The sequence below is a fragment of the Heterocephalus glaber genome, unplaced genomic scaffold (assembly GCF_053883595.1).
Source record: "Heterocephalus glaber isolate CG9 unplaced genomic scaffold, H.glaber_assembly_v1.0 deba00000896, whole genome shotgun sequence".
Lineage (NCBI taxonomy): Eukaryota > Metazoa > Chordata > Mammalia > Rodentia > Bathyergidae > Heterocephalus > Heterocephalus glaber.
The window spans coordinates 2,805,024-2,827,923 of record NW_028258170.1 but is presented as its reverse complement, the minus strand read 5'-3'; the positions used below and the strand labels follow the sequence as shown (position 1 = coordinate 2,827,923).

General features: G+C 38.6%; 1 protein-coding gene and 1 pseudogene across 1 annotated transcript; both read right to left on the bottom strand.

Moving 5' to 3' along the window:
• Positions 1-13,281: 13,281 nt before the first annotated feature.
• Positions 13,282-14,193, bottom strand: LOC101699560 (olfactory receptor 4A47). Its single transcript, XM_004869062.1, has one exon. It carries the CDS (start codon positions 14,191-14,193, stop codon positions 13,282-13,284), a length of 912 nt encoding a protein of 303 aa, XP_004869119.1.
• A 7,088-nt stretch (positions 14,194-21,281) lies between these two features.
• On the bottom strand, positions 21,282-22,197 carry LOC101713819 (olfactory receptor 4A15-like; annotated as a pseudogene).
• Positions 22,198-22,900: the final 703 nt, after the last annotated feature.

Genomic DNA, 22,900 nt, shown 5'->3' with positions numbered 1-22,900 from the left:
GCATTGCCATAGGAAAGTGGCCCAGGAAGGTTCATATGCGATCAAATATGTCCAATATAAAAGGGAGAAGTTCTTTGATGTATGGCCTTTTGTAATCTTAAAAACAAGTTTAATAATTTGGGTTCTAAGGTAGAGCGGACCATAGCTCCTTCCAATCTTTGAGTCAAACAAACTGCATAAAAGGAATCACTTAAAATATTGAGGGGTTGGGAGGGAAAGTTTTCAATCACAAATAAAATGGCTAGCAACTCTGACCGCTGAGCAGATAGATCAGGTGTAGGCAACACATAACTACAGGAAGAGTTCCAAATTGCTGCTTGGCCCTTAGAGGAGCCATCAGTGAAATAGGTTGAGGCACCTTGCAATGGCTGAAATTGAGTAACCTTGGGGAGAATAAACTCATGTCGTGAAAAAAGCTGAAACAGAGGATCACTAGGGTAATGATTATCTATGTGTCCAATGAAATCTGCAAAGGCTACTTGCCAATATAAAGCAGTCTGTAGCAGCATCTCCATTTGATCCTTATCAATTGGGATAATGATGAAATGAGGGTCAGCACCAAATAATTGTCGGGTATGATTACATCCCAAGGAAACTATTTTTGCAATTTGTTCTAGATATAATTGTAGAGATTTAACTAACTGGTTAGATAAAAACAACCATTCCATGGGAAAGACCCGTTTCTCATACCATTGCCCTATTAAGCCTGTAGGTGAGGGGGAGGTGTTAAGCACAAACAAATAAACTGGATAATTAGAGTTGATATGAAAAACCTGATGGTTATGTATGCTTTGTTCTATTAATTGTAACTCCTTTTGTGCCTCCAGAGTTAATTTTCGAGGGGAATTAAGATCAGAATCTCCCTGTAATATTTTGTATAAATTTTTCAATTGAAAAGTTTCTATCCCTATCTTAGGCCTAATCCAATTAATATCACCTAATAATTTTTGAAAATCATTTAATGTTTTTAATTTGTCTGTCCTAAATTGTATCTTTTGTGGCATAACCGATCGTTCTGATAACAAGGTACCCAGGTAAATATAAGGCTCAGATAGTTGAACTTTTTCAGGTGCTATGCACAATCCAAAATGCACTAAATCCTTCTTTGCAACAGCAAAGGCCTGTAAAAGTAGCTGTTGTGTATTTGCAGAGATTAGTATGTCATCCATATAATGTGTTAAATATACAGTAGGGAATAATTTATGAGTAGCTTGAAGAGCCTGTGCGACAAAAAGCTGACACAATGTGGTGCTGTTAGCCATTCCTTGAGGCAACACAGTCCACTGAAAGTGCTTCATTGGTTCTTTAAAATTCATGCTAGGTACTGAAAAGGCAAATCGAGGTTGGTCACTTGGCCACAAAGGAATGTTAAAGAAGCAGTCTTTTAAATCTATAATTATAAGTGGCCACTTCTGGGGGATTGCCACTGGGTTCAGTAATCCAGGTTGCAGTGCCCCCATTGGAATGAGGCTTGCATTAACTGCACATAAGTTCTGAAGCAAATGCCATTTGCCTGACCTTTTAGGAATAACAAAGATAGGTGTGTTCCAAGGGCTCACAGATGGTTCTAAATGCCCCTTGTTAACTTGCTCTAATATAAGTTGTTGTAGAATGGTTAGTTTCTCCTGTGGTAGGGGCCATTGATTAACCCAAATGGGATCATTTGATTTCCACTGTAAAGGCAAGGCTGCCTTGGGTGGAGAAAGTTCTTCAATAGCCCCAACTAAAAATTTTTGATCATATCTAATTCCAAAGCGATTATTGTTTTGTTTCTGTTCTATGGGCTGTGTTGTTCCCTGAAGTTGCTTGCCCAATCCTTTTCCTGGTTCATATCCCATTTTAGACATCATCTGTTGGCCCGGTGAAGTTTCAGGGGGCAAAGTATTCACTACAATTCTCCATTCTTCCAACAAATCTCTGCCCCATAAGTTTACAGGTATGGGAGCTATGTAAGGACAAATATATCCTAATTGACCATCAGGCCCTTCATAAGGCAGAGGAATGGAGCTTTGTAAAACTTGTTGGGGGGTGCCAAGGCCTACCAGAGATGTTTTAGTTGGTTTTTTCCCCCAAGATGATGGCCAAAAACATGTGCCAATCACAGACACATCCATGCCTGTGTCTATCAATCCCATAAAGAATTTGTCATTCAATTTAATTTTGCAAGTGGGGCGGTTTTTGGAAATCTCTTGGGTGAAATAAATTTCTTCCTGAGGAATTTCTGGCTGAGGACCCTCTTGGGAATTTTTAAGGCTAACATTATTTAATTGTGGTTTAGGCAAGAGCAACAATTGTGCAATATAATCTCCTTGTTCTATTACCCAAAGTCCTGTGGAGCTAACAGGAACACACAATTCCGAGGTACAATCAGAATCAACAATAGCTGGAATAACAGTAATGCCTTTCAAAGTTAGAGAGAATTTTCCAAGTATCAAGCCAATGGTTCTGGGGGGTGGGGGTCCATGAATTCCTGTGGGGACAGATACCAGAGTCTCACCTCCCAGTAGGTGAACTCTCTGAGCAGCAGGAAGATCTATTCCTGAGCTCCCCAGTGTTCCCCTGATGAGGGAAGAAATGTCCCTCCAGACAACCGTGGTGTCTGATTTTGCACTTGTGCATGGGTCTGAACTGAGTACTGCTGATTCAGGGGGACTGGAGCCTCCTGTCCCTGATCTCCTATAGTTTCCTGGGCCCAATTTCCATTTTCCTCGCAGCAGTGTGCCATTCTTATCATATTTGGAGTGGCAGGCTTTAGCCCAATGAATGCCTTTTCGACAGCGAGGGCAAAGGCCAGGTGGTAACTTATTTTCTCTGGATATCTGACCTAGTGGCTCTGGGTCAGCTTGTAAAGCCCCTTTCATTTTGCAGTTTTTTCTGAGATGCCCCAATTTTCCACAATTAAAACATTTTAAATCACTGTGTGTACCACATAAATGTTGGGAGATGGCTTGAGCCATCAGAGCCACATTGTGTGAAGGAGACCCAACATTTTGGCATGCCTTAATATATGCTCCAAGATCTTTAGAGGAGTGAACAGGATTTATTGCCTGTCTGCAATCCATATTAGCATTTTCATAGGCTAGCTGTAAGATCAGGATGTCTGCTGCCTGGGAATTAGAAATCTGTCTCCTAACAGTTTGTTGTAATCTTGCTACAAATTCTGTGTAAGTCTCCACCGGCCCTTACATAATTTGAGTAAAAGATTCCATGGGCACACCATCAACTGGCACTGAAGCCCAAGCCCTCTGCAGGAGGTCCCCTAGCTGGCAGAAGAGTAATGCTGGGCAACAGGCCTGCTTGCTTAAATCCGAAAAGTCACCTGTGCCCAATAACATGTCGATAGTAACTTCTCTCGACTGAGCATCTCCCTGAACATTTTTATGAGCCTGTTCCCTGATTAAAGAACGAAGTTCCACCTCAAAGTGGAGATACTGAGCTGGGGATAGGCACGTTTTTGCAAGGTGAAAAACATCATGAGGAACCAGAGAATAAGTCTGAAGTACATTGTCCAACAAACCCACTGTATAGGGGCTTTGGACACCATTAGTTAGCACACTCTGCCTGAGATCCTTTAGGATGTTAAAATCAAATGAGGCATGAACATACATGTCCACCTCTGAGTTGTCAGGATCAGGCAAAACTGAGACAGGAAAGCACAAAGGGTCTCCCACTGCCTTGCCTGATGTCACAGCCTTTTGCAGGGTATGGTGATATGGAGTGGCCCCAGAAGAGGGCTTCACAAGAGGGGCAGCTAGACCTTTGTGAGATGACTGAGGGGCTAGAGAGTTAGGGTCTTCCTCAGCACACTGTGGTGGTGGAGCAGAAGCTGCAGTGAGATGAAAGCAAACCGGAGAAGAAGCCAAACAAGGGGAAGCCTGGACAGAAGGGTTGGTGGGGGGAGGCATAGCAGAGGTTTCCTGAACTGACTGAGAGAATTTGAGAGCAGAGTGGACTAAGGCCCAAGTGGGGAGAATTCGGGGGGAGAGACGATCACCCCTTCACCAAGCCTCATGGAGAATGGTACCTACACGTTCCCATGCTATTAAGTTAGTTGTCCCTTCCTGGGGAAAGGATGGGACATACATTTGTATGTCTTTTAACAAATCTATCACAGCACCCTTAGGTACTGGGTACATAGCTTGCTTTAATAGCGACTTAAGTACTTTGGCAAAGTTACGCTGTTCTGTTGACAGAGACTGACCCATAGTTATAAGTCAACAAAGACAGAAAATTACCCCCAGCTGGACACACCACCAGTGTCCCTCGTCTGAGTCCAGAAATCGTCCTGGGAGATCCGTGTTTTGTCTCTTTTACTCTGAGTTTGTCTCACAGGCGAGTTCACTTGTGGATTTGATTCACATCCATGTTGGGCACCAAATGTAGGGAACAGGGGAAGGGGACATTACCAGAACCTCTGCAGTGAGTCCTGGTCTCCTGCGAGCCACGGCAGCACACGGAGAATTACAGGAAAGGTAGACAAATGAGACTGAGAAGAAGCTGAGCTTTGGGTCTGATCAGTGCTGCTCTGGGCAGCAAAGACAAGAAGCCCTAGCTTGCAGCACCTTTTATTTAGTCCATCCAAAGAAACAAATGTAACAAATGAATAATGTAGATTTCAGTATCATATTGGGATGAACAAGGTGTAACAAAAGACTGGGTGGGGGTGGCGGAAATCTAAGAACAATGAGGAACTATGCAGATGAAGATTTGGTTCCTCTCAGGGCATCTCCCACAGGTGTGGTCTTGTTCTGGAGCATTACAGCATCATGGGATCATTGAGATCTCCCTTGTGACCTAAGGCCAAAATGGAAGTATGTCTTGGAGTGTTATTGCCAGCGTGTAGGCAGGAGAACTAGGCCTACTCAAATGATTTTTCCCTAGAATTATGTAGCATTGCTCCCAACACAGCAGCTGCTAGATGATACAAAGAAAAATAACATAAGACCCATCAAAGTCAATGAAGAAACAGGAGAGAGTACAGGTGACATAAAAAAACTGTTCACAGAAGTGATGGCAGAAAACTTCCCAAGCAGGGGAAAAGAACTTGACATACAGATCAGTGAGGCATATAGGACTCCAAACAGCCTTGATAAAAAAATCTACACATAGGCATATAATAGTTAAGATTCCAGAAACCCAAGAGAAGAATAAAATTCTACAAACAGAGAAAAGAAACAAATCACATGCAAAGGAAATTCCATTAGAATCAGAGCAGACTTTTCAATGCAAACCTTCAAAGCAAGAAGAGCTTAGAGTGATGTATTTCAAGCCCTAAAAGAGAACAGCCCCCAACCCATGTTGATTTATCCAGCAAAAATATCTTTCAGAAAATTTTAGACAATATTTTAAAAAAAGATAAAGATGATCAGAACCCCAGAAAGCCCAGCAGAATGAATTCATTGGGTACAATGTGAAATTAAATTCAAAGAGGGAGAATCCAACAAAAAGAAAAAGTCATGACAATGATAAGTCAATATATATCAGTTATGACCACCATTGTTAATGGTTATGACCATTGTTAGTTTTCAATCAATGTTAATGGTCTCAATTCACCAGTAAAAAGAAATAGACTGGCAGAATGGGTCAAGAAGCAGGACCCAACATTATGCTGCATACAACAACACATCTAATTCAAAAAGACACTCATAGACTGAATGCTAAAGGATGGAAAACAATGCTCCGTGTGACAGGAACCCAGAAAAAAACAGAAGTAGCTATCCTCCTCACAGAGCAAGTGGATTTCAAACCAACACTGATTAAGAGAGACAAAGAAGGACACTACAGCTTTGGAAAGGGAACAGTCCAAGAGGAAGAGATGACAATCATAAATATATATGCACCAAACACTAGTGTGACTAACTATATAAAAGAAATATTAATGGACATGAAAAATCAAATAAGCATGAATACAATAGTAGTGGTGGACCTCAATCCTCCACTGTCACAGATAGGGCAACCAGACAAAAAATAAGCAACAAAATACTAGAACTCAATCAAATTCTTGAACAAATGATCTTAACAGATGTTTACAGAGTTTTCCACCACATAAAATCAGAATACACACTATTTTAAGCTGCACACTGATCATTCTCCAAAATAGACCACATACTCATAGAACATGTTTAAGTAAGTGCAAAGGAACTGAAGTTATCCCCTGTATATTATCAGACAATAGTGCGATAAAATTAAGGATCAATAACAAAAGAAACCACAAGAATTTAATAAACACATGGAAATTAAACAACACCCTTCTGAAGAACCAAAGGGTCACAGAGGAAATTAAAGAAGAAATAGGACTGTTCCAACAATTAAATAACAACCCCTATAGAACATATTGTAATCTATGGAACACAATGAAAGCAGTCTTACAAGAGAAATTCATAGCAGTGAATACTCATATTAGGAAAACAGAGCGAGCCCAATTAAACAACCTGATGCTGAACCTCAAGCTTCTAGAAAAAGAAGAGCAGGACAAACCCAACTCTCTTACAAGGGAGAAAATTACAAAGATCAGAGTAGAAATCAGTGCAATGGAGACTGAAAGAAGGATTAAAAAAAAATCAATGAAGCAAAGAATTGGATCTTCAAAAAAAATTAACAAAATTGACAAACCCTTAGCCAACCTTAGCAGAAAAAAGGAAAGAAAAGGCCCAAATCCATGCAGTTAGGAATGAAAAGGATGAAATTACAATGGACCCCGCAGAAATCCAGAGGATCATCAATACCTACTTCGAGAATATATACACAAATAAGGTGGAAAACACAGAAGAAATGGACAGATTCCTAGGTACTTATGAATTACCCAAGTTGAACGAAGAAGACCTAAAAATTATAAACAAGCCAGTATCAATCAATGAAATTGACAATGTAATTAAAAACTTACCAACTAAGAAAAACCCTCATCTTGATGGCTTCATTGCTGAATTCTACAAGACATTCAGAGAGGAACTACTGGCACTATTCTTTAAACTCTTGAAGGAAATTGAAAGAGAGCAATACTCACAAATTCATTCCTGGAAGAAAGCATCACCTTGATCCCCAAAGTAGAAAGAACCAACTGAAAAAGAGAACAATAGACCAATCACACTAGTGAACACAGATGCAAAAATCCTTAATAAGATACTGACAAACAGAATGCAGAAGATCATCAAGAAGATCATACACCCTGACCAAATGGGATTCATCCCAGGAATGAATGGATGGTTCAAAATATGCAAATCAATAAATGTAATACACTATATCAATAAATCCAAAGACAAAAACCAAATGGACTCCTCAATAGATGAAGAAAAACATTTAACAAATTCAGCACTCATTCATGATAAAAGCCCTACAAAAAATTGGAATAGATGGTCTCTACATCAATCTGATAAAAGCCATCTGTGAAAAACAAACAGCCAATATCATACTAAATGGTCAAATACAGAAATTATTCACACTACAATTAGGAAAAAGACAAGGATGTGCACTATCACCACTGTTGTTCAATATAGTTTTGGAAACATTAGCCATAGCAAATAGACAAGAGAAAGAAAAACAAATAAAGACAGGAAACGGAAAGTCAAATTGTCATTATTTGCAGACAACATGATGCTGTATATAGAAGATGCCTAGAACTCCACCAAAAGTCTTCTAGACTTGATAACCAAATTCAGTAAAGTAGCTGGATGCAAGGTCAACACACAAAAATCAATAGCTTTCTTCTACACAGACAGCAGACTCACTGATACAGAAATAGGGCAAACAATTCCTTTCACAATAGCATCCAAAAAACTGAAATACCTAGGAATTAACCTAAAAAAGAAATCAGAGACCTCTTTTCTGAAAACTATAGCACTCTGAAAAGAGAGATTTAAGACAATATCAGAAAATACAAAGACATCCCTTGCTCCTGGGTAGGAAGAATCAACATAGTGAAAATGGCCATACTTCCAAAATTGCTATATAGAGTCAAGGCAATCCCAATTGAAATCCCAGCAGCATACTTCACAGACCTTGAGAAAACAATCCAAAAATTCATTTGGAAGCAGAAGAAACCTAGAATAGCAAAAACAATTCTAGGCAACAGAGACATGGCTTGGGGTATCACAATCCCCAACTTGAAACTATACTACAAATCTACTGTGATAAAAACAGCATGGAACTGGCAAAAAAACAGATCTGAAGACCAGTAGAACACACTAGAAGATGCAGAAAAAAACCAAAGACCCACTCACACACCTCATCTTTGAGAAAGGAGCCAAACACCCTCACTTTAGGAAAGATAATCTCTTTAATAAATGGTGCTGGTAAAATTGGGTTTCAGCTTGTCAAATATTAAAACTAGAACTGTATCTCTCACCATGCGCTAAATCAAAATCAAAATGGATTAAAGATCTAAATATTAAAATATAAACTCTGGACCAGTTGGAGCAGAGGTTATGTAGAACTCTAGAAGACATTGATGTAGGAAAGCTTTTTATGAACAAAAACTCAGTTGCCCATGAACTAGCACAAACAATCAATAAGTGGGATCTCTTCTTATTAAAAAGATTCTGCACAGCAAGAGAAACCACCAACAGTGTAAATAGACAACCCACAATGTGGGGAAAAATCTTCACCTACCATTCCTCAGAGAAAAGTTTACTATCTTGAATCTATAAAGAATTTTTAAAACATCAGACCTCCCAAATTTAAAGACCCAGTCAAAAATGGGCTTCTGAAATGAACAGACATTTCTCAGACAAAGAAGTAGAAATAGCAAATAAACATAGGAAAGTCTGTTCAACATCACTGGTCATTTGAGAGATGCAGATGAAAATACTGCTGAGATTCCACCTCACCCCAGAAAGAATGACTGCTATCATGAAAGTGACCAATAACAAATTCTGGCACCATTGTGGGGAAAAAGGAACACTGCTCCACTGTTGTTGGGAGTGTAGACTGGTGCAACCACTGTGGTAATCAGTACAGAGATACCTCAAAGAACTAGGACTGGAAGTCCCATTTGACCTAGCTATTCCCATGCTGAGTATCTTCCCCCAAAGAATTAAAAGAATCAGACCACAGCCCATATATGTGCACCCATGTTCATAGCAGCACAGGTTGTAATAGCTAAAACTTAGAAGCAGCCCGATTGCCCATCAACTGGAGACTGGATAAAGACAATGTGGGCTTTTTTTTTTTTTATAAAACAGAGTACTACTCAGCCATAATAAATGGGAAATTAGAGACATTTATAGCTAATTGGATGCATATTGAAGCAATACTTTTAAGTGAAATAAATAGGACACACATGTAAATACCCCATAGTTTCTCTAGTGTGAGAAACTGAACATGTAAATAAAGAGTAAAAGATATAATAGGTAACATGAAATATGAAGAAAAGGGGCAAAGGGGGAGGGGAAGTTGGAGGGTTAGGGGAAAGGAAAGAATGGAGTGGAATTAATATGAGAAATTTTTAAAAATGGAAACAAAGTCTTTGTAAACAGGTAGGGATGGAGGAGTTGAAGGGAGGGCAGGGGAACAGGGAAAAAATAAGAGCCAAGGAGATTATGTAAAGGTGTAAATTTCCAATGATGAATGTCATTATATTTTATACCTGAAATGTACCAATAAAATTAATTTTAAAAATTAAAAAATCTTAAAAAAGAAATGCATTGTTCTTGTTTCCCCTTATTTGCTTGGATTTAAAGGGTTTTAAGGCTATGGGATAATGGATACATTTCATTTAAAAATGACACTGTATGAAGAAATCTGAATCATGTTTAAATCAAATTTTATCAAGTGTGATTTCCAAATATGTGTAAGGTATATATAGTGGTGTTATGAATTCTTTGCTGAATGATTTGTATATTTTCATGGGTCTCTAAGTTCCCTGAAGTCAAGGAAAGTTAATTGTCCCTGCACACTGCTCCTTTCACAAGGTCTGGAAAATAAAAACTATAACCTCTCTCACCTAACTGTGTGCTCCCTTTCTCACTCTTTTGGAATCAGAAGAGGAGGAGAAAACTGTGGCAAAGGGTCTGCATTTCCAAAAAATGAAGTACTGGTGCAGTTCATCTTTATGGAAAATGTTACATGTAAACATATAATTTATTAAGGGAAAGGAAATATTATGAGAAAAGGAAAAAATGGAAACAAAGTCTTTGTAAATAGGGAAAGGTGGAGGGGGTGAAAGGAAAGCAGGGAATGGACCAAAAATAAGAAGCAAAATACATCATGTAAAGGTGCAAGCTCCCAATGATGAGTGTGAATGTATACCTAAAATGTACCAATAAAAGAATTTAAGGAAAGAAAAAAAACATAACTTATTTAGCAAAAAGAATGTTACAGAACATCATCAGGATTTTTTTTTTAAAGTGCCATAGGAAATATTCAGGACAGAAAACAAATTTTGCTTACTCACTTTCCTACAAATTTTTGGTTTACTAATGCAAGAGAAATTATATTAAAAATATATGGCTGATCCCACCATTTCATCACCCAACCTCTCCCACACTGTGCAGACACATCTCATTTAATGACCAAGTTTCCTTCCTGTGACTGAGTAGTTAACTTAATTGATCGCTAAGTGATGAATTGTATATAGTATGTACATTATATTATTAAGAACACATAAATGGCCAAAAGAAACTCCAACTTGATGACTTTGTTTTTATTTGCATAACTTTTACATGCAGGACATAAAACTACAGTACTGCACTGTACAACACAGTCTGCAAAAATTGCAGTACTGTATAAACATGGTGTGCTGTAAAAAAGATATTGAGGTTCTATCAACAATACTTACAGAACTGTACAAAAAAAGATGAGTTGTAAGTCTGAGAGATGAATCATAAATCCAAACAGTGGGCCTCAGTCTTAAATCAGAACTGTGGTTAAACAGATAGCTCGTTAATCCAAGAATCTCTGTATTATACCAAGATTGGTGATGATGTTTTTCCCATTACACAGGCACTGCCTTCTAGTGGCAAGTTTTCACGAGCAAGTTACCAGCATTTGGTCCAGCTCTGACTGGTTACACTTAGGATTTGAGGAACCATCATTTCATCAAGTAAACAAATGCATGGATCCACAAATGCAATGCCACCACTCAATCCATGTATTCTTTTAATCAAATGTTAAGAAAATGAAAGATTATTAAAAAGAAACTCTTATGTCTTACCCACTTTGCAGTCAATCTCTTATTTCATCTTTAGCCAATGATGGCACACACATAATCATGCAGAAATGAAAAGTAAAGAATTGCAAAGTTCTAGAGCAATGAGGAAAAGTAATCCTCACCTGCAGACTATGATGCTTTGGGTCACTGTGCAACTGCCTCCTGCCCATCTTCCTTCAAAATTTCTTGGATGCAGCCTACCAGCTCACCCAGTTGCACAGCAGCAGAAGCTAAACTTATGACTACCTGTTTAAAAGGTTATAAATATATATCATTTACTAAGTTCAGCCTAAATTTAGAAGTCGAAACTAAAGATCAGTAATACATGGTATTTCCTTTGGATTACAAATTGTAGGACATTACAGGATTTACTCAAAAGCTTATAGGAATGTGAAAAAAGAGCTCCTCAAACTTTTTCAATTCATGCTACACACAGGAAAGGATAATATCTGTGCATGCACTGGTAAAAAAAAAAAAAAAGATGCAAGACTACTCTCAGCTGGAACCCTAGGCCCAAAAAGAGCTTTATTTTATTCATAACAGATAGGAACTTATGGAGTAAAGAGTCAAATTTATGAAAGTCCTAGTGAAAAAATGCTGACAAGCACTGAAACCACTGCAAATTCCTCAGTGAAATTTTAGAACTCTAGAACTAAATTCTCAAACATTACTTTCATCTTTTTCTGTCAATATTCATGACAGATGTACTCTCTCTTACTTAACATTCTTCCCTTGGTATCAGACAATGTTCACACATAACAGTGATTCCAATGAAAACATATTAAACCAGCAGGACAGGGTCAAGTCAAACTCCCCCCAGTGTCATACCACTACCTTGTTAGGCTGCTCCCTTGGCTGCCTTTCTTATTTTAAAAATAATGGAGAGTTTAACTCACAAATGTGGAGCCTTGTAAATATTAGGCTGCTGTTCAATCCCTTTGGAAGTGGATTTATTCCAACTGTAGGGTTCAAAAACAGTAGTAATATTGTTCTTGGAACTAAGAGAACCAGTGATGAATTTCTTGCTACTGTTACAAGTAATAAGAGCTCAGCCCAGCTTTCTGTGACCTCTGAAGGATAAAGGAAACTGGTTATTTCCTCTTCTTGTGATTATACCACATTGTGAGACTTCTAGCCTTTTAATAAATGTGCTGATACTCTGAGCTTCCCTTTCAATGCATTTAATTTCAGTCATTGAGCAAAAAGAGATAATAAACAAATAATGAGTTACATTCTAATACATTTTTAAATCCTCACTCCAGATTTTAAAAACATCTTGTGTCTCTCTCACCCTGACCAGCCTGCTCCTCTTCCTGAGCCAACCCATAAGTATCAAAATCAAGAGGCTAAGCGGGCAAGGTTTCCATGGAGTCCATAGACAGGAGGGCGATGAGCCCTGATGGTTCACTATGGACAAAATGTTCCCTGTGGGATTGGAGTTTTCAGGACACAGAAGGCAGCCACAGTGACTGAGACCAGAATCAGTGTTGTTACAGAAGACAGAAAATGTAGCTTCATAATGAGCAACTTCCTTCTTCATCTACAGATTCTACCCTCTTTCTTCTTCTGAGACATATTTTTTTCATTGACTTCAGAAAGCGTTTGAGTCACTTCTTGGGAAACAGCATCCTCTCTCTTCTGTGCTACTTTGTACTTGAGAACAAAGTTTTTGTTCACAAAGACTACTAAGCAAGTCCTTACCAGGGTTGTCCCACCACAGAGCAGCAGACTGAGGAAGATCTACATGCCATGTACCCCAAAATGACCAGATGGGGAAGACAGACAGCATGAATGAGTCTCAAAGAAGAGTGCAGAAGACTCTAGAGGTTGTGGCTAAAATCCTGCAGTTCAGGTTCTCCAGGACTGCAGCTTAGAGCTGCCTCTGTAGTTATGGTGGAGCAGGAGCCCAGAGACAGGAAGGCCAGTGAGATTCACAGCCACCAGATGCCTCTAAACTTCTAATAGTCCCAAAAAACTATGTTGATCACTGGAAGCACTCATGTAATAAAGGTTTTTCATTATGTATAACTATTAAACCTAAGAGAAAATTTAATTTAATAAATAATCACATGTAGCTTCTTTGGAAGAAGAAACTCTCTTCATGGAACACAAATGATTTGATTTTCTGTAACTTCTTGTTATTTTCTAATCCAGAGCTTCTTCATGGCAGTTTTCATCTCTGCATTTCTGAGAGTATAGATGAGGGGGTTCAGCATTGGAGTGATTACAGTGTAAAACACAGCTAAGTACTTATCAGTGGGCAAGGTAGAGGGAGGTCTCACAAAGAGAACAATGCAAGGAACAAAGAAGAGGACCACCACAGTGATGTGGGAGCCACAGGTGGACAAGGCCTTGTGCCTGCCTTCCTGACTCAGTTTCTTCAGTGAGTGCAGAATGACCCCATAGGAGATGAACAAGAGCATAAGGATGACCACACACATTGCCCCATCATTGGCCACCCCTGTGAGGCCAATGTTGTAAGTGTCAGTGCACGCAAGTTTTAATAAGGGGTACATGTCACAAATGAAGTGGTCAATGATGTTGGGGCCACAGAAGGGAAGATTATAAACAAACAGAATGTGCACTATAGCATGCATAAAACCCCCAACCCAGGACAACACCAACAATAGAACACACAGCCATGGGTTCATGATGGTCAGATAATGCAGGGGTTTGCAGATGGCCACATACCGGTCATAGGCCATGACAACCAAGAGTATTATCTCAGCACCACCAAAAAAATGTTCTGAAAATAGCTGAGTCATACATGCTTGGAAGGAAATGGTTTTCTTGACATGGAGTAGGTCTATCAGCAAATTTGGGGTAGCTGTGTTAGAATAAGCAACATCCATAAAGGATAAGTAGCCAAGAAAGAAGTACATTGGAGAATCCAAGGCTGGGCTGAGCATCACAGTCATGATAATAAGCAGGTTGCCTGCCATTGTCACCATGTAGATCAGCAGGAACACAGCAAATAATATTTTCTGACCTTGGAGGCTCTGAGTGAGTCCCAAGAGCACGAACTCAGTCACATTGTTCCTTTGTTCCATACGTCCTTCTGCGTGTCCTTTTATCACTGCTCAAAATAAAATTATTATCTGCAAAAAGCATTATTACTAGGAAATTTTGGGATGTTTATTCATTCCTTAAATAGGCATTATGAATATTCTGCTCCTAAACTGTCCTTTTCCTAAGGATTCAGATTTGATGAAGCAGGGAGTCTAACTTTAGGGATCCGACAGAATAATCATGACAGAAAGAAAAGAATCAGGATCCTGTGAGCAAAGGACAGTCTGTGAAAGAAATATGAGTCTCCCACAACTAGCTTGTGTCTGGAAGCTAATGGAAGTGCACACAGTGCTAATGTCATAAAGAAAAAAAAGATGGATTAAATATTTAATGTAACACAACAGCAAGACTTCTTTATGTTTTAACTTCTCATTAACAAAGTAAATGTGATTTTCTACATTCTTGGCATAGAAGAATCTTCTCAGCTAATAGAAATATCAGGATGACACATTGGACAATTTTAAAATATTTTAAGAATGTACAAAAGGGTACAATAAATGAATACACCAAAGCAGTTTAGAAAGGAGGAGAGGAGAAGAGAGGAGAGAGCAGGAAAAGGGAGGAGAGCACGGCAGTGATAGATGATGAAAGACAGCAACAGGAAGACTGCACACAGAGAAAGAAAACTGCTGTAAGCAGAATCATCTTCACTAATACAATATTTTCTCAAGTAATCATAGTAATGACTGCTGCTATCTAAATCTCTACTGACATTTACTTCAATCTGATTTATCATTTTTGCCCTGCTCCCTCTTCACAGACATGGAACATCTTTCTTTTGAACTATGACCCCTGTCTCTGCTCATGCTGTTTATTTCATCATGTTTTTCACTCCTAACACTGCTCTTCCAATCTTCCCCTCCATTTCCTACATCCCTATTTTCCTTCCTATATTGCAGCCTTCTGTTAGCGTATTCACACAATCTGTCTTCATATTTAATATTCTATTATTGACCCGAATTCCCTTTGAAGAAAGCATCAAATGCAACTCTCTGATCATGTTATACAAACCCTGTCACATAAGTCCAAAGTCAGTGTGAGTTCTCCATTTAATTGACACAGCATTCTTTTGAATTAACCCAGGAGCTGGCTGATTCAAGTACATATTACATTACATTCTCCAGAGTCACTCTTTAACTTCTACAGATGCCAAATCATACTTTAATTTTTAACATTCCAAACAAAGTTCAGAAGACAGCTCCTCTGACCCTATAAAGCAATTGACAAGGACCTGCTCACCAAAAGTCTCCCAAATGGTTACACTTGCAATTAGTTTGTAAGAACACTGGTTATTACAGGAAGAAAATGTATTCTACATTTTTATAATTTTGAAATATGCAAGAGGCATGTTCAATATTGGAATCAATATACACAGATCTTAGCAATAACAAAGGACCACAGTACGTAATTACCAAAATCATTTAGAACTTAATAAAGACTGAGTACCTATGTCATCAATGTACATAGTGAAAAGCCTCCCTTAGAGATATACATGTACATGACCTTCCTGAGTTACCTGCAGAAGGACAGAGGCATTTTTCCCCAGTTCTGTATTCTGCTGCTTCTCTTTGACCCTAACTGATAACACCTTCATGCAGCAAATTTTTGAAAAATTTTAAGCTAATATAAATAATGTCTTGTAACATTAAGAAATCTGACTGTATTATACAGAGACCTAGATCTTTATTTTTGGCAAAATATGTCTTTAAAACAAACAATTGTTACATAAGCATTTTGAGATTTAAAAAGGTAAGTAAGTTTTATGGAAAAAAGAATCATGAATACCTGAGATATATATCTGGAATTTTTATTAAAAACAAAACAATAATTAAGCCTTCATAATATTTGGATTTCCAGTCAGGTACAGTGGCCTGACTTCATATACCATGGTTGAAATTAGCACTAACTAAAGAATCAATAAAAATTGAATCCCTATCCTATCATGCCTTAAATATATTATGTTTATTTCAAAAAATACAGTTATATGACTACCAGTATATACAAACATTCCCCGAGGTAAGGAGCAAAACTCAGAATGCTTTATCTGTATTTGAATCACAATTCATATTATTGAATCATTCAGTTCCTGTGTCTCAATGGGAGAAGTTACTTTAATTAAGCCCAATGAGACCATAAGCAGCATTCTGAGATAGGCAATGCACTGAGATGTCAGAAGAATAAAAACTATCTAGAACATCATTTCCACAGACAGGCCCTCTGGGGGAATTATAATAATTGAATAACTTGAGGTCACAACACCAACAAGGAAAAATCCAGTCTGGGCAGAACTGAAATATATAAAACTCTCTTATTAAAATCCTTTCTTGAGCCAGGCATGTAGCTCAGTGGGGCCGTACCTGCCTGGCAAGTGCAAGGTCCTGAGTTCCATCCCCAGTACAGGAAAAATAAGTTCTTTATTGGTTTAAAGAAGGAAATCATTGGGTATGAATATAAATAAAATATGCAACTGTTATCATTGCCCATTTCACATCTCTGAATTTCCCCCAATTATTTACTAATATCACAACTTATGTGAATTTGAAACATAATAACTGTCCATTTCTACTGGAATATATTCTACAAATAAAAACAACTTCAAAGAAATGTTCAATTGATTTCAGAAGAAGTCATATTTTAGTAGTATTGTTGGTACTGTTTTCTGTTTTTTTAAATTTTTTCAGCACTATTGAGGTATAATTGTCAAAAAGAAACACATGTGCTTAAGGCATAGAACTTGATGTATACAATATCAAATGATCAAAAAAATTAGGCTTATTAATGTTTTCATCCCTCAGGAAAATCAACATTTTTCTTCTTTGGTTTATTTCTGTGGTTAAAATATTTAATCTTCTTAGCATATTGCAAGTATACAGTATGGTTGTTTTAGCAAGTATCAGGCATACAATATAGTCATCTTTACTGTAGCTTCCATGCTGTACACTAGAATGCAGAAATCTTCTGTCTTCTGTATCTCAACTTTTCAGCTGTACCAATCACTACAAAGGATGAAGTCTACTTTAAAGTCTTCAATTTCTTTCATTCTCTAGGCTCTCTTACACCTTATTCTGCTCTTTACTTCAATGAGTTTGACTATTCCATATTCTACATGTGACTTAATGAACTGTCTTTTTGGGTCTGACTTCTATGACTTATCATAATATCCTCCATGTTTACCTATGTTGTAATAAAGGACAGCTTATCTTTCTTATTTACTGGAGCTGGAAGATTTAAAAAAGTGCCAGCTTGGCCAGAAACCAAACATTTACAAGATAGAGATCCCTGAAGTGCCCGCCCTGCTTTTAAAAGACATTTGGGGTGATTAGGCAATGTGGAGCATAAAAGGTGATGCAGAAGGCTGTGACAGTACAGCTGGAAGTACAATGGAGATCTCAGAGAGCTGGGCATGCCAGGAATGTGGAATATTCTGGAAAAAATCTGCAGGCTATGTGTAGAGCCTGCCTAAGAGAGATCCCTTGTGGGTGGCAACCAGCAAGGACACAAGAGCAGAGCAGCCCAAGCCCTATGAAGATCACCTCTTACCGTCATGTGCCCCAGAGGCTATATTTGGAGGTGCAGAACTTAATATTTGTCCTGCTGGATTCTTTTCCTGCTTTGGTTTTTTTCCTTTCATTTTGCTTATTCCTACTTTTGTGTATGGGAATGGTGGCTCTGGGACATTGTAACATTGTATGTTGGAAGTATTTAAACATCTTTTGAATTTTTACAAGGGTCCATATCTAACAATTTCCCTTGAGTCTCAGAAGAGATTTGAACTTGGATTTTTGCCAGTGCTGAAACTCTTAAGATTTGCAACTCTTAGAGATGAACTAAATACACTTAAGGAGATAAACATAAACATTTTGGGGATTGGAACAAAGTGTTTAAAGCCACAATGTCCTACCCCAAATTTCATGTGCTCAGAGGTAGGGCCTGGTCAGAGGGAGTGGCTTACTGGGTGTAACTTGGATGAGTGTGTTATTGTTCTTTACCCCTTCCTTCCCTCATGCTGCTTTTTGCCAGCCATGGGTTGAGAAACCTACTTTAGCCATTCCCTTTCATCATACATTTACTGCCTGAAATCAGTTAACCATGAAACTAATGCCCAAAATTCACAAGTTCATTAAACTTCTATATTTGACATTGTGAATGTTAGTGATTTTGTCCAAGTGACAGCATAGCTGACTAACAGAACATGATACAATAAGGATGTATACTGACTGGAGGTATACTCCAGCTTTGGCAGCATTTTAGTTCTTAGAAATTCACTTGTTGGGCGGTGATTTAGCTCAGTGGTACTGCTGCCTGCCTTGCAAGCACAAGGTCCTGAGTTCAATCCCCAGTACAGGGGAAAAAAAAGAAATTCACTTGTTAATTCTAACAGGAAACCAGTCTTTCTCTATAGCTTTTTTGTATTATTGCTGTTTCAATAGATTCATTTGTTACAGTTTGCGAAACAAGTTCTAATGAAGTAATCTCCCCAGACAGCTTTCATCCTATGAACAATCCCTAAAGTATAAAGACCTGGGTCTTACAAGGCAAATTTTTATGTTTCTCTGATTTTGTTTGAGCCAATGCTTATTCAAGAGAATGTAATTTAATCTCCATGTGTTTGTATAACTTTCCAATTTCTTTTGCTATTGGTTCCTAATTTCATTCCTCTATATCCAATATTATGCAGGCAGTTAATTTATTTTTTTTGTATTTCTTTCAGCATGGCTTATGGCCTAATATATAGTCTATTTGGGGGGTATATCTCATTATCATGTATCTCATGTTTCTGTGGTTTTTGTAATTAGAAACTGAGGTATTAATTATTATATTTTGTGAAACATATACAAACACCTTGCACAGATACCAAATGAAAAGAAAAGACAAAAGAGATAAATAGATATACAAGAGCACAAAGCTTCAGGTGAAACATGGAGTGGTTTGTGGTTCCCTCTTCAGGCACAGCTCTGTTATACTTCAGCTGTGTCAGGGGCATCACGAGCTGGATGCTTTTCTTTCTCTCCTGAGGTCTGACATCTTCCACTATTTCAGAGGTTGGGAGGGCAGACCTTCCCTCCAGGGTAATCTCTGCAGCTGTCTACATCTACTCCCTCCACACTGCTCCGAGGGAGACACTATGTGGCTCTCACTGATGCTGCTGCTCCTCTATGATGCACTTTACATTCTTTACTCTCTATCTACACCTCTCATACATCCTCCAAGGAACTCACATATTCAGTGGTTTCCTGGGCTCCGAAGTGCATTATTTGGACCTCAGGAGCATCTAGGAGTCAATAGCGGGTAGCTCACATGGGATGCTAGCTCAGTAGGCTTTACTGGACCACAAAAAGGGTGCAGCAGGAGTCTGGACTCTGTGACATTTGGAGAGAGGGGAAAGGGATGGAGCACCTGATGGGGATAGAGCTTGGGGACTATTTTATGGCTCTGGTGTTGTGCCACTGTGGTGCTGCTCCACTGTGTCTTTTCTACCACCAGATCACACTGGTCACAGCCACTTCATGTCCCTCCCTGGTTCCAGGTGTTTTCCTTCATGATCATGCTCTTGTTTCTCTGTGTCCCTTGGGCTCACTGGTGCTAATTCAGTGATCTCTAGAGCATGCCTTGCTTGGTGTCCTAATTTGATGTACTCTATCCTGTGCATATATTACTCTCTGGGCTCTATCAGTGTGAATACAGCTAGGACAGGTGGGCACAGGGGAGTGACTGCTCAGCCCGCTGCCAAATTCAGTAGTCCAGCTGCTGCTGCTGCACTTGGCCTCCTCCCAAGGGATTGGAAGCTCTGCCAAGATGGCACTCTCCTCAAGCTTAAATCAGTGCTGTAATTGGGAGCTGTCTAACTGCAGATCTGCTGCCATGATGTGCTGGGCCCATCCTTCAGTAGAGTAGACACTCCCAGTGATGGCATACACCAGAACTGAGCTAAAATCAGAGGCACCTGTCTGCACAGCCACCTGACTGCTCAGAAAGACCCTGCATGCAGCAGTCCAGCTGCCAGTGCTCTACTCTGTCTCGTGCCTCAGGGTAGATATTCCCCAAGACAGCATTTTTAATTGTCTTGGCCTGAAAGCGGTGCTGGGGATCCTGAGCCACTGGACAGCTCAGTCTGGTGCCTCAGTCAGCAAGCAACTGGGGCACCTCTGCTGTACTTGGCTTCTTCCCTCAGGAGATGGGTTACTCTCATAATATGGCTTCTGCACCAGACTTGAAGGACAAACAGTGTCAGGGCCCAGTGCCATTCCTACTTCTCTCTCCAAACACTACTACTATGGGTATCACCCAGTGGGCTTCTCCAACAGATTGTCTTTCAGTATTAGGGTTTTTTATTCATCCTCCTTTCTGAGTCACTCCACATGCCAGCGAGCATCCACCCAGAGTCTGCAGCTCCAATCCACTGTGATGGTTTTCCTTCAGATCATCATTTTATAAAAATATGACATCAACAAAGTGCTTCTATGTCAGCAACTCAGACCATTTCAGTTTGGGAAGATAAGGAACTTTTAGATGTTTTTCTATGGATCTCCTGTGTTCATTAATTTAATCTTTTATACTTCTCTCTTTATGATTAATATTAAAAATAAAATATTCTTCCCATTCAACTGTAACATGCTTAGTAATATGGAAATTTCATATTTACAGTGAGTTACAAATCCAACATGTATAGTTCAAGTTGAATACAATATATTAATATTTTTGAAGGAAAAAATATACCAAAATCTGTGGTGGGAACTATTAAACTCTAAAAGCAATAACTTTATGTAAGAACATAAATAAATCTTTCATTAAGTTAAAAAATTACAGTATTACAATATTAATTATGGCACATAAATTTATAGGCTCAATAGCACCACTTTATACTAAAAATTATATATTTTTCAAACAAATTGTAGGAGTCATTAATTGAATGTTGGTTGTTGGACAAATTCACAGGATAAACATTTTCCTTTGTGGAATGTTATTGAATCTAAAGAAAAATTGAAAACAATGAAAAAACACTCAATAATTCCCCTGAAGAAGCAAAAGGTCCTGGACATATGAGGTACATTTCTCTTGTAACACATGTTTATTTTCTAGTCCAGAGCTTCTTCATGGCATTTTTCATGTCTGCATTTCTTAGAGTATAGATGAGGGGGTTCAACATTGGGGTCATAACAGTGTAAAACACAGTCAAGGATTTATCAATGGCCAAGGTACAGGGAGGCCTCACATACATGCAATGCAAGGAACAAAGAAGAGGACCACCACAGTGATTTTGGAGCCACAGGTGAACAAGGCCTTGCACCTCCCTTCCTGACTTGGGTTGCTCAGGGAGTGAAGAATGACCCCATAGGAGAAGGACAAGAATGAAAAGATAACCACACAGATTGTCCCATCAATGGCCACCACTGTGAGCCCAATAATGTAGGTGTCTGTGCAGGCGAGTTTCAGTAAGGGGTACGTGTCACAAAGGAAGTGGTTGATGACATTGGGGCCACAAAAAGGAAGATTGTAAACACAAAGAATGTGAACCACAGAATTCACAAAACCCCCAACCCAGGCCAACACCAGCAACAGAACACACATTCATTGGTTCATGATGGTCAGATAATGCAGGGGTTTGCAGATAGCCGCACAGCCTTGGCAACCAGGAGCAAAATCTCAGCACCACCAAAGAAATGTTCTAAAAGTATCTGAGTAATACAACCTTCAAATAAAATGGTTTTCTTCTCATGGAGTATGTCTATCATCATATGTGGGGTAACTGTGTTAGAATAAATGGCATCCATAAATGATAAGTGGCCAAGAAAGAAGTACACTGGGGTATCCAAGGCTTGGTTGAGCATCACAGTCATGACAATGAGTAGATTGCCTGCTATTGTCACCACATATATCAACAAAAACACTGCAAATAATATTTAATGACCCTGGAGGCTCTGAGTGAGCCCCAGGAGCACAAATTCAGTCACATTTTTCCTGTGGCTCCATACGGCCTTCTGCATGTCCTTGTATCATAGCTGAGAGCAAAATTGTCTGTAAATATACTTATTACTAGTGAATCCATAATATTTTAGGATAATTTGTTTATTTGTTCCATAAATAAGCATTATGGCTTATTATATTATAGAATTCTTAGACATTATAACAATACAAAATTTATTAAAGTGTGGTGCCCAATCTTATCAGTCATAGAGAATGTTAATATCAGAAATGAGAAATTAGAAATATGCAGGGAATGGATGGATTATGAAATGTAAATCAGTATGCTACAGCAAGCTTTCCAATTGTGAGGTGATAAAATTACATGTATTTATTATGTCATAAACAAATATAAAGAAGCATTAAATATTTTATGTAAAGGGCTGACAAAATTTCTAGGTAATAAAATGTGATTACTTTTTACATTCTTGCAGCAGAACAATCTTCCCAAATATCAATAGAAATTTCACGTAAACACTTTGCAATTTTAAAATTTTATCAGAGTGTGAGAAATGATACCCTAAATTAATAGACAAAAGTAGTTTAGAGAAGATACTTAAGATTTAGATGACATAGTTATTATCTAAAATAGGCAAGAAGCTGTAAGAAATTAATAAATAAAAGACAAGCCAATAACATAGTGGACAAATTATATAAACAAGCAACTAAATGAAAAGTACACCCACATGTCCAACAAACACATGCCAGGATGCTGATATTCTCCTG